Source organism: Neopelma chrysocephalum, unplaced genomic scaffold (assembly GCF_003984885.1).
Source record: "Neopelma chrysocephalum unplaced genomic scaffold, ASM398488v2 Primary Assembly neopelma1_65b, whole genome shotgun sequence".
Classification (NCBI taxonomy): Eukaryota; Metazoa; Chordata; class Aves; order Passeriformes; family Pipridae; genus Neopelma; species Neopelma chrysocephalum.
The window spans coordinates 2,949,498-2,961,775 of NW_020897723.1; the positions used below are offsets into that span (position 1 = coordinate 2,949,498).

The window sequence follows — 12,278 nt, forward strand, 5'->3', positions numbered from 1 at the left end:
GAGGGGTGTCCCTGGGGTCAGAGGGGTGTCCCTGGGGTCAGAGGGGTGCCCCTGGGGTCAGAGGGGTGCCCCTGGGGTCAGAGGGGTGCCCCTGTAGCCAGCAGCTGGGTCATACTGGGATTTTCCCAGTATGGCTCTCCTCAGGCCCCCTCTGCTGCCCGCTCAGGGCTCAGCCAGGCTGTGTGGGACTGGCTCAGGGCTGGCTCCAGACATCAAATTTCTTTCCTCTTATGTAGAGCTGGAGTCAGCATCCAGCTGAAATCCACAGAGGCTTTTGGCTGTTGGATCAGCCCCTGAAACATGTAGCTGTATTCCTCCCCCACCTCATTTCTGTGAGGAAATCTGGGATTAGAATCATTTTGGGAAAGCCCAGCGCTGTGTTACGTCTGTGCTGTGCTGTTGCCTGGCCGTGCATGTCCCGGTACCACACGCTCTGGATCCGTGTGCACAGATGTGCATCCCTTGGATTCCCCACTCAAATTCCCACTGGGAGCCCCGCAGGCAGGTCCAAACCCAGTATTTGGGCGTCTGGTGGGGTTTATCTGCGTGCACAGTGGCAGGAAGGGAATCTGCAGGTCGGATCTGAGCCTGAGACAAAGAAAACTGAATGAAAATGGTGAATGCAGCTGTGGTTTAAACACTGCACTGAGGGGAAACGGGATCCCACGTGGAGAGGGAGGTGATGGCAGAGCTGGAGGCTCAGGTGATGCTCCAAAATAACCCAGCCCCTCTTCTCCTTCCAGCTCTTCCCACTCGAAGACCTGGCTCTGACCCGCTGACAAACCTGTGGAGATGCTTCACATGCTGGAGGAGCAAGGACTGCCCGAGGTGCGAGCTGCTCACCTGGCAGGCGAGGAAGGGTCTCCTCACGGCATCTCCGGGTACTCTGACCTCTCTGAAACCACACAGACAATTACACCCCAAAAAAATCTGAGTTTTCATGGCCCTGCCCAGACACAGGGTAAATTCATCTTGTTTTTCAGGTCAACCTAGTGCTACAAACTCGGGGAGAAATAAACAGGGGAGATATTTATTTTTGTTTATTTTTTTTACATTTCTGTACTAGCTTGTTTGCAATATGATACAAACATGTACTGTTCGCTTCCTCGGGACCTGCCCTCATTAAAATGAGATGTGATCAAAGGAAACTTGGGCTTCCTGGTGCTATTGTGGGGTTTTGGTGGGGATTTTTAAGAGCAAAGCCTGGTCCAGCCCCGCACGGGGCAGGCACTTCAGCAGTCGGGTCACTCCCAGATTTTTCTGACATGATTTAACTCCTTGACACAATTTTTTCTGCAGCTTTACAGTAAATCTCTTTTACTGCCTGTCAGGGAGTTACTGCCAGGCCAAGTGTCAATTCAGATGACAACATTTAGGAATGTTTCCTCAACTGGGCTGCACAGAAGCTCTGTGAGTCCTCACTGCTCTGACTGTGTTTTGCCTGCTCAGGGCTTAATTTATATATGTCCCTGCTGATGAAAATAAATGTTAATCCTCATTAAAACAGGGAGGAGCCTCGGGGGTGGGCAGGAGCACAGGGTAAAGGGGTGTTGGAGTGAGTGGGATCTGGGATCCAGAGAAAACTGAGGTTTGGGGGGGCTGAGTCCAGTACTGCTGAGCTTTAATGCCCTGGCACTGGTGGCTGTTGCAGGAAATCAGACAAAAAGAGACATTTCCACCCCTCTTAGATCAACTCCCTGCTCCTGCCAAGGTTTGTGCTGCCTTTGGTTTGGATCTGGAAGGAAAAACCCTTGTTGGGGGAGCAGGAAGGGTTAAAATGAGGCAGGACAGGGAAAGGCCAGCTTTGAATAGGAGGGTGCACTGGGGATGAAGGACCATGTGCTGAGAGACCCTCATCTGTTGGAAAGGAACACTTGACCTGCCAATTGCTGGGGTAAAACCAGCCGAGACACTCAGTTAACCACAAACCCTTCACTTCTCACCTTGGAAAATGGTTTTTGCTGTTGAGTGTGAGCTGATTTCCCACTTGGGGCTGTAAAGTAATTTCCTATGTGCTGCCCGCTCTCCAGAGACATCTGGGCCTTCCCTGGGGGTCAACAAGCCCAATAAAACACAAAAGAGCTTAAAAGGGTGTTTAACTGCCCTCCTGCCCCAGGGCAGGACCCAGCTATCCCTGATGGATGTGAATCTGGTCCTTTCTAAAAGGATCGTCCTGAGGGAGATGCCACAATCCCCATGCTCTGCCTCCTGTCCCTCTCACTCTGTGGGGATGCATGTCCAGACCACGGGGACCCCAGGCTTGGACCACAGGGACACCCTGTCCTGGTCCCTGGGGATGCCCCAAGATGAAACAGGGATGCTCAGGGAGGATCCTGGATTTGCAGCTGGAAGCAAACTGGGGGGGGACAAAAGCTTTTTGGAGGTGCATGGACAGGCCCAGAGCTGCAGCAGCATGTTGGCTCCTGGCCCCATTCAGGGTCCCAGTGCCCCCTGCCCCCCCCTCCCCGGCAGCTTTGCAGGGTAACTGCGGCCAAGGAGGTCCATTCCTGGCACCTCCCTGGGCTTTGGGAGGGCTCAGAAACCCCCAGGAGACAGTGGGACAAGTCACCCCTTCCCTCCTCCCACATCCCAGAGGCTGTGGGGGGGGTGGACCAGGATGCCAGGGGTGCCGGGAATGCAGTGGCACCCAGGTGGCTTTGCCATGCCCTCTTGTGGCCACGCCGATGCCAGAGGCTGGGAAGTGCTGGGAAGTGCCGGGAGCTGCCACGTGGGTGGGGATGAGCCCTTCCACCACGTCCCCATCCCTGCATCCTTGCAAAGTGGGGCATTGCCCCCATGGATGCCCCTCTACCCACGTGGCCCCAGTCAAGCCCACAGCCCAGCAGGGGATGGGAGCTGCGGGTTAACTCCTGTCCCACTGGATTTGGGAAGCCCAAGTGTGGGGCTGCCCAGGGTCCACACGCAGCACAAGTGGGGTTTGGAGCTGGATCTGGCCCAGGTCCATCCCCGAGGTGCCGTCTGGGAATTGTGCAGCTCTGGCTGACGTGCCAGGCTTTCCCATGCCAGGCTTTCCCGTGCCAGGCTTTCCCGGACGGAGCAGCCGTCACCCGGCCCGCGGTGCCAGCGGATGCATTTTGTTCCAGCCCAAGAGGCGGGCGAATCCAGGGCCCATGGTGGGCAGGAAGACGTCCCACCCCAACCCGGGGCAGCTCCCTTTCCTTCCCGGCTCTCAGCCTCTCCCAGGGGAGCAGCAGCATCCACCAGGGCCGGGGGCTGTGGGAAGGGCAGTGGCTGGGATAGGAACCAGCCAGGCAGGGGAGCTGCTGTGAGCTCACCCCAGGGCTGGCCTGGGCACACTCACGGTGGCTGCAGGGCCCTGCGTGTACCAGGAGGAAGAAAACTCCCCAAGGAATTTTCTCCATCCTCGCCTCTGCTCGGAAGCTGCTCCTCAGGGATGCAGGCGGCTGAGCCAGACCAGGACTGAGCCCCCCTCCAGCTGTGGTGGTGACTGAGGATGGAAATCCCTTGGACAGAGCTGGGCATCCCAGGTGGTCCCCCTGATGGTCCCAAATACCCCTGTGGGGAGCCTGGACTGCAGGATCTGGCGCTGAGCTGGGCTCTACCAGGGGTCCCATCCCTGCCACTCCCTCCTGTTCACACCTTCACCCTGACACCAGCCAGGGAATTGGTGGGGACTGGAGACAAGGGGCAGGAGCTGCAGAGATCAGGAGGTGATGGTCTCTCTGTGCCCACCCTTTTGCCTATTTCCAAGATATCCAGAGAACTGATAAGGTGACAGTGGCTTAGAGACACCGTCAGGGATGTTCCTGGCCAAGCTGCAGCTGCCTGGAGCCGTTCCTGGGGAGCCCAGGGGGAAACACTGGGTTGGGACCCTCCCGTGGACCCCACTCTCCCCCCCAGGAACGTCCCTCAGGTGTCCCCAGGGCTGTGCCAGCCTGGAGGTGCCACCCTCGTGTTGACTGTACACAGGGCTGTATTTGGGGAGTGCCCACTCTGCTTTGGGGCAGCTCACCTGCCACGGGCACGTGCCACTGGGAGGGGATGTGACCCGTGACACTGGGAGGGAGGGTGGCCTGTGCCAGCACTGCCCACTCTGCCTGCTCCACGGGCATCCTGCCAGACCCCTGCCCTGCTCCCGAGGATGCTGGGCCTGGCACAGGAGTGGCTGGTGGGGCAGCAACACTAAAATGTCCCTTGGGGTCCCCTCCAGAGCCCTGTCAAGAGCTGCAGCCACCTCAGGGGGCCATGAAGGTCCCTGGGGATGTCCTGCCCGTCCTGTCCATGGCAGGGAGATGCTGCAGGAGTGGTCTCAGCCCTCGCAGGGTCCCCTGGGTGCTGGGGTGGCACCCGGAGCTGGACATGCCAGAAGAGCTGATGCCCCCAAACCTTTTAGCCTCACCCACAACTTTCATGGCACAGAAGGATTAAACCCAGGCATGGGCTCCTGGAGGTGGGTGAGTCCAGGAATGGGTGCTCCTGAGGATGAGTACTCCCAGGGACAGGGAGCCCCATCTTGGGGGCTCAGTGCTGCTCTTACACCCCTGTCCTTGCTGGGGTGACACGCTGGGGTGGCACTGGCACCAGCACCACTTGCATCTGTGCCAGTACCAACCTCTCCACGAGCAAGTCCCTCTGGAGTCACATTATCCACGGGATTTTCCTCTAGGAATCCTACCTCAGCTCTTCCAGGGGGGAGAGGGGGCTGCCTGGCAGAGGCAGCGGGTGCCCGTCTGTGGGGGCAGAGCAGGATGGCTCACATGGGCTGTGGGAGCAGCACCTCTGCCTGCTCACCTGGCCGTGGGTGTGCTGGCACGTGGAATTCTCGGGTGTGCCCGGCCTGGCTGGTCACCAGCTCCACCCCTGCACAGCCCCAGCACCACCAGCCCCCCTCCCAGGGCAGCACCCACAGCTCTGCTCTCTCCTGCAGGCCATAAAGGCCGAGGTTGTGCAAGAGGGATCTCCCGGCCCTCAGCAGAGTAACTGAACTTTCTGGACTTTCACAATCCACAAAACATGTAATTAATCCTCCTAATGATCAGTTCTCCTTCCATCCCCATCAATCCAACCTGGGGAATGTTTACAGCTCAATAGTGCCACACACAGAGGCTCGGGGAAAATGAGACCGTGCTTTTTACGAGCTCTCCTCTCATTTCTGGTTCCTCCAGCAGCACAAATAAATCATCCCCTTCAAAATCATCCCCTGAGAGCAGCCAGGACACAGCAGCCCCATACTGAGTGATGGTGAAACAGGGGAGGAATGAACACAGCAGCATCTGTGCCAGTGGGAAAGCCCAAGACTTCATTTATTCACAGCAAGAGCGAATTACTGCAGTGGCACCAGCTCTGCAGCTCCCAGTGGATATCATCCAACATGAGGTGCATCTCTGAGCTGGAGCAGAGGGACCAGAGCTCCCTCCACACCCAGGCAGAAGGTCTGTGGGTGGCCAAGCTCTGCTGGGAATTGGAGCCTGGCTGGAACCAGCCCGGTGAGCTCCTGCTCCATGTGCAAAGCTGGGTGTGGAGCAGGGGTGGATAAACACCAGCACTGAAGGGGAGGAGGAGGTTGGGAGGGAGGAAGGGCCCAGCCTGTTCCTCACCCTTGGCAAAGCTCCCATCCCAGAGCAGGATGAGCACAAGGGAGCGACCCACATTCCAGGAGTGGGTCTGGGAGAAGGGGAAAGGAGAAGGCACAAGATCTGCCCCAAACCATCCAACAGGCACAGTGTGGGGCCACGAGTGGGACACAGAGCCCCTGGAGTCTTGGAAATGTGTGTCCTCCCTGGCAGAAGAGGCCCAAAGGCAGGTGTGAAACCTCCCATTCCTTTGGAAGCAGCAGCAGGATGGGAAGAACCAAAGGGATTTTGTACCATGTGAGGATACACCTTTGCACAACATGTTTTTGTGTAATTTCCAGCTCCTTCTCCATCAGCTGCAGTGAAAAAATGCAGCATTTCCCTGGGAACCATGTCCATGCCAAAGGATGCACCCAGGACAGGCAGGACAGCCCAGAGCTGGGCACCAGAGGCACAACCACAGTCCCCAAAGGAGAGGGATCATGAAATAAATGCTCCATTTAAGGCTCACAAGGTGTGTGACTATGACCAGGCAAAAATCCAGTGCTGAGTCAGGGCTCTACCAAGTTCCCTACATTCCCTACAAGAAATTAATGGCTTTTTGGGGAAAAAATGCCTTTTTGGGGACACTGAGGTTGAAAAAAAAATCAATAAATCGAAGTCACGCTTGAAAAAATTTTTGTGCTCAAAAAAAGGAGCATTTTTAAAAAATTCAAACAACCCTTTTCTTCCTTTTTGAAACGTTTTCTCCTTTTTATTTCATTTTGCAACCTCCCAATGCTTTTTAAAAGCCATTCAAAAGGGTTAAAAGATTCAGTCTGACCACCCAAAAGATTTTTCTCCACCGTGTTTTTATTGCGCTGAATCAAAAGAAAAACTTTTTAGTTCAAATAAACTTGAAACAATTCCTTCTCCTCCCCCGCTCCCTCCAGTTTTTTTGGTTTAGCCAGTGAGTGGAAAAATCAATTATTCGCACTCCTCTAGCCCGATAAAAAGCTTCAGGACTCCACAAAGAGGCTCAAGGGAGCACTTGTGTCGTACAGCAAATAAAGCAGGCTCTGAGCTCCTCAGCTCTCCAGCCTCTTCTCCTGTCACCCAAGATTTTGTGCTGAGATCGGAGCTTCTGTGGCACCACAGGGAGCGGAGGAGCCTCTGTGGGACCAGAACATCGTCATGGTGGGACCAAAGCATCCTCCTTGGTGAGACATCACATCCTCCCTGGTGGGACCTGCTCTTAAAACATCGTCCTTGGTGAGACATCACATCCTCCCTGGTGGGAGCAAAGCATCCTCCCTGGAGGGTCCAAAACATCCTCCTTGGTGAGACATCGCATCTCCCCTGGTGGGACCAGAGCGTCCTGTCTGGTGGGACCTCATGGCCACAAACTGCACCCGGAGCCGGAGCTGAGCCTGGGGCTGAGCCCACCCTTGGCTCAGGGTGACAGACACCCGAAGGGACAACACCCTGTCCCCACAGGGGCCCGTGCCCCCCACCCAGCCATAGCCACACTGGGCTCTCCCCTTGTCTGCAGCACCCAAATGGCCACATTGCCTACAGGGAGCGAGGTGGGAAGAGCTGACAGAGATAAATAACGTCATGATTTTCCAGCACAGACTCTCCAACCATCTTTTTGGTTCAAGAGTCTTTCTTTTGAAGAGTGACTTTATATATAACTGCAGTGGAGGTAGGGTTTTTTTAAGCAAACCACAGATTAGAAGTGAATCAATATTCTTTTCTGGAGTCTTTTATTTACAGCCTCCAGCTGGCTGCAGTGTTTGCTTCAGCTCTATAAAATCTGGTAGGAAAGCTGTTGAGGAAGGAGAAACACTGCAGAGGAAGGCCAGGAAACCTGTGGCAAAGGAATGTGACGTGCAATGCCAACGCTGTGATAGGCAATCTGCCTCATGTCTTCCTTGTAACAGATTTCAAAGAAATGAAGACCAGGAACGCAAAAAGGTGAAGATGGGGATCTCCATGTGTCACCAAAACAAGCTCATTCCAGGTGAAACCTGGATGGCCTCTCCAAGGGGCACCTGGGATGTAGTGTGAGCCTTTTCCCACCAGGAATCATCAAATCCTGGAATGGTTTGGGTTGGAAGAGACCTTAAAGACCATTCAGTCCCACCCCCTGCCATGGGCAGTGACACCTTTTACTATCCCAGGTTGCTCCAAGCCCCGTCCAACCTGGCCTTGGGCACTTCCAGGGATGGGGCAGCTTCTCTGGGCAACCTGCTCACAGGGATCCAACCATATGGCTCATTTGCTGGAAGGATTTTGGCCCGGGGGTTCCATCAGCTGCTGATGTCGGTGCCGGTGCCAGTTCTAGTGCCGATGCTGATGCTGATGTCGGTGCCGGTGCCGATGCCGGTCCCGGTCCCGGCTTCGCCCGCCCCGTCCCGTCCCTCGCTGCGGCTCCGCCCCGTCCCCTCCCGGCCCGTCCCCGTCCCCGCCCGCCGCGCTCCCGGTGCCGCGGGGCAGCGCAGCATGGCCGAGCTGCGCATCGCCCCGGCCCCGGCTCCTGCCCCGGCTCCTGCCCCGCTCCCAGCGCCGGCCGAAGCCGCAGCTCCAGCTCCAGCTCCAGCCCCGGCCCCGGTCCCGACCCGCCCCTCCGCGCCCGCCCCGGGCCGCCCATAAAAGCGGCCCCGCGCCCGCCCGCCCTCCCGCTCCGCCGCCGGCCATGGCCAAGGACCAGCTGAAGCCGCGGCTGTGCCGAATGCTGAAGGGGGAGAGCGGCTACGGCTTCCACCTGCACGGCGAGAAGGGCAAGAGCGGCCAGTTCATCCGCAAAGTGGAGCCCGGCTCGCCCGCCGAGGCCGCGGGGCTGCGCGCCGGGGACCGCGTCGTGGAGGTGAACGGGCTCAACGTGGAGCAGGAGACACATCACCAGGTGAGGGCGGGGGGGACAGCGGGGACGGACGGGGGGGACAACGGGGGCGGCCACCGCGGCACCCCGGGCTGAGCGCCCCGGCTCCGGCCGCCCCGCCGGCTCGGCTCTGCCCGGCTCCAACCCCCCTGCAGCGGGCTAAAGGGGTGTTTTCACCCAAAATACCTCTGCCGGAGCACCCCTGGTCCGGGCAATGCTGGTGGGTGCAGAGATGGGGTGGGTGACCCCCCCCCAGATCCCGTCTGGGGTTCCGGGGGCTTTGTGTGCCCCGGGACGGTCGGTTCCCGAGCGGACAGTGGGCGGTGCGGTGTCTCCCTGCCGGGGACAGGCTGTTGTAATCGTGTCAAGGTGGGAAAGCCGAAGGTGTTTGGGGCTGGGCAGGGCTCCGCCGCGTTATGCAATCTGTGGTGGAAAGGAATGGGGAGACCCGGGCTTTATTTCCGGCTCTGCTGTGGGTTTTCTTGGCCGCTTTTGGCGAGCTGCTCCTGCTTGTGCAGCCCGGAGTGTACGAGGATGCCTTAAAATCTCCTGATAAAGCTCTGCAGATGTTCAGCAGTTTTGCTGGCCGGAGTGTGATAGGGCTCGGAGGGGAGCCATGGCTGTTCCTGCCCACGGCCGTGGCCGGGGGGGGTCCAAGGGAGCTGTTTCTCAGCTCTCCAACAGAAGCTGTTTCAGGCCGTGTCATTTTCTGCTTACAAAAACCGAAACTTGTGTTTGTCAAACAGTTTCGTCTAAACAAACAAGCAACGAGGTTCAAGCAGCTCCAGTCCCGCGGACACTCGGAGCCTGGCAGGGGCACAGTTTGCCTCGTGGCTCGTGGGGCTCTGCGGGGTTTAGTGCTTTAGTAACTCAAAACACATGGTGAGCCCTTCTGCCAGCGCTGCACTGGGGCAGAGCAGGGATGTGCCTCGGCCCTGCAGAGTTTTGGGGGGTTGTGGCTTCCCAAGCTTCACCCACCAGGTGTGGATGTTGATGTGCTGAAGGTGAGGCTGAGCCTCCAGTAAAGCCTCATGGACTCCTTTCTGTGAGCTTGGTGGGTTTTGGTGGCTAATCGAGCTTGTTTTGATGATCTGAGCCAGCCGTGTGAAAGTTGATGTTTGTCCTGAATGTGATTTCAAACCCCTTGAAGGAGGATCCCCATCTTTGATCTGGCTGGGCAGGAAGGAGAGCTGTGTTCCTGTGGTGCCTTGGAAGCCATCAGAACTCCCTGCTGGAGCTGGGCTGCTGGGGATGGGCGATAGCAGGGACGGCAGCTGTGCCTTTGAAACATGCTGGGGCTGCCCAGTGGGTTGAGTGAAATGGGAGAAATGTCTTTCTTCCACTTTTTGCTGCTGGAGGCCGGATGGAGCCCTGGCGCTTGCAGAGGCAGGAGGGAGCCCTGGTGCTCGTGGATGCAGGATGGAGCCCTGGCACTCACTCCCCACTGCAGAGCAGTGATTGGGATGGCGTGGCCCATCCAGGGTGTTGAAGAGCTCGGTGCTGTGCTGTGCTCCTGCTGCTATAGCACTGGGACCTATGAGCACGCAAGTGGTGGGAGCAGGAGCAGCTCTGCCTGCTCTGGGAATTGCCCCTTCTGCTGCCTCAATACCGTAAGAACCTCTTCCTTCCCCCAAAACTACCCAGCACTGATGGACCATGGGAAGGGTGATGCTGTGCCGGGTCACACACCAGCTCCCGCCGATGGGTTGGAGCAGCTGGTTCACCGTGGCTTCTCCTTGTGCTGCTCCTTCCCCAACCTTGAACAAGTAACACTTCTCCGTGTGCATCGGGACGGAGCCCGCAGCAAACAAGGCCTTGCTGTTTGGGTGTAACTGTGTTTCCAGCTGAAGCTGGCAGCATTTGTGTCTTTGTTCTCTGTTTTTTCCTGGCCTTACCCAAGGAGCGAAGGCAGAACGTGTTCTCAGGGTATTTCATGTCTTGGATGCAAAATTGCGTCCTGGCTCCCGGGTTCCTCGCCCCGGCGGCAGCGCGGGCACGGGGCAGAGCTGTGGCTCCTGCCCTCCTGCTGTGCCCGGAGCAAGGAAAACCTCCCGGTCCCTGTGGAGCCTGGCACCATGGAACAGGGCACAGGCACCCCTTTCGGACCTGCTCCCAGTGGCATTGTGAGTCCCCTTCCTGGGCGGCTGTTGTTTGGCAAGGGTGGAAGGGCCCCGGCCGGCTCTGCAGGGCTGGTGCTGGTGTTGCCAGGGGTGAAAGTCTGTTTGGGTGGAGCTGCGGAAATCATGGGGCTGGGACCGGTGCTGAGAAGGTCCCGAGGCGCCAGATGCGCAGGGGAGGCTGCGGCGTCTCCAGAAGCGCCGCGGGCTCGGGGCTGTGAGCATGGCTCGGAAGCGGGTACGGACTGGGCAGGACCTTGTCGGGACCCACTGCTGCTTTGCCTCCCACCTCACTGCTCTGCCCCCAGAGAGACTTGCTGCCTGAGGGGGCTCATCACAGAAAGCCCCTTCTGCTCGTGGCGAGGGGCTGCTCTGTGCCGCTCTCCATCCCTGCCTGGCTCAGCCGCTGGCACTCGGGGGACTCGGGAAGCGCTTGCTCCATCTGCTCCAGCGCTGCTCTCGCCGTGGCTGTCGGGGAACTCGGTGCTGGGTGATCCTGGCGCAGCTCCCCGCTGGGTTGGGACCCTTCTGTGGTGCCTCTGAGTGTCGTTGGGGTCTGTGGGACCGCTGTGATTCCCTGCCTGGAGCACCCAGACCGTGGAGCCTGGAGATGGTCGCTGTGCAGGACCGGCGCGTTCCCCATCTGTGTCACTGCTGCCGCGCGTCGGCTGCTGCTGCCAGGTCCCCTCTGGGAGAAGTGTCCCTGCACAGGCGTTGCCGGTGTCAGCAGCACCGTCTGATGTCAGGTGTAAACGGATCTGAACGGGAGCAGATGGATTTTCTGGGGCCTGACGGATCAGCACCGTTCGGGCTGGTTGCGGGTGGGAGCCCCGGGCGCGGCACACGGAGACGGAGCTGCAGTGGATGGTTTGGTTCAGGACAAGCAGCCTTGTCTGCAGCCTATAAATTTCTTGGGGGTTGTTTTTTTTTCCTCCTTTGCAGATACGGGCTCTGTTGACCTTGAGTGGCGCTCGCAGGGAGTAAATAAACGCTGGCTAATTGCGCATTAGGCTCGTTTGTCGCTCTAACCTTGGCGGTTGTGGCGTGTCTGGCTGGTGTGACCTAGATCACAGCAGGGGCCCTGCAAGGAGCCCAGTGCTGCTTTTGGGGGGGTCCCCAGCATGTGTGAGGTGTTCAGGGCCACCCCGTGGCTGCGGGTGGTGGCCGAACAGCACTGCCAGTGATACCACCCCTCCTCCTCCTCGGATGAAGGCCTGTGCAGGGAGGAGGTGCCCTCAGTGGCTGCCAGCAGAGAGTCTGGAGGTGTTTTCCCTTTGCCCTGCTCTTGTGGATGTCCTGGATTTGCCCTGTTTCCATCTCAGCCCATGCTGGCGGGATCCACCCCCCTGCCTGGCTGTGGGATCAGCTCCTCCTGGCTCTCCCCACCATGCTGGCACCACAAGTGCCTGTTGGAGCCTCTGCCAGTCACTGATCTGTTTGAAGGAGCCAGGCAGAGCAGGACAGTGTCCCCATTCAGTATGCCTGGAGCTGGATGGGGATGGGCCCATCTCCTGCTCCCAGCACTGTCTTCCCTTGTCTCTGCTGGTCTCTAGCACAGATGGGGGATGGATGCGTGGATTGGGCTGTTTCCTTCCTAAAACCACCCAGGGTCGGGGTGGGTGATCTCTGCTGCTGCGTGGCTGCAGGGAACGGGCTGAAAGAGCCACCACCATCATCACCCAGGGCTGCAGGCTCCATCCTGGGCTGCAGGCTCCATCCTGGGCTGCAGGCTCCATCCTGGGC

At 58.4% G+C, this 12,278-nt stretch overlaps 2 protein-coding genes across 4 annotated transcripts in view; both read left to right on the top strand.

Moving 5' to 3' along the window:
• Positions 1 to 1,148, top strand: part of NPW (neuropeptide W) — a 10,505-nt gene extending 9,357 nt beyond the window's left edge. For all 3 annotated transcript variants that reach the window (XR_003534340.1, XR_003534337.1, XM_027684146.1), the window contains one exon: positions 744 to 1,148. Coding sequence is in view for 1 of the 3 variants with exons in the window: in XM_027684146.1 (XP_027539947.1) it covers positions 744 to 779 (36 nt within the window). In the remaining 2 variants the exon portion in view is untranslated. The remainder of the gene's footprint in view (positions 1 to 743) is intronic.
• Positions 1,149 to 8,162: 7,014 nt separating this feature from the next.
• The window catches only part of SLC9A3R2 (SLC9A3 regulator 2), a 32,664-nt gene continuing 28,548 nt past the window's right edge, over positions 8,163 to 12,278 (top strand). Inside the window, exon 1 of the mRNA XM_027684092.1 lies at positions 8,163 to 8,442. Coding sequence (XP_027539893.1) covers positions 8,233 to 8,442 — 210 coding nt within the window. The 5' untranslated portion in view covers positions 8,163 to 8,232. The remainder of the gene's footprint in view (positions 8,443 to 12,278) is intronic.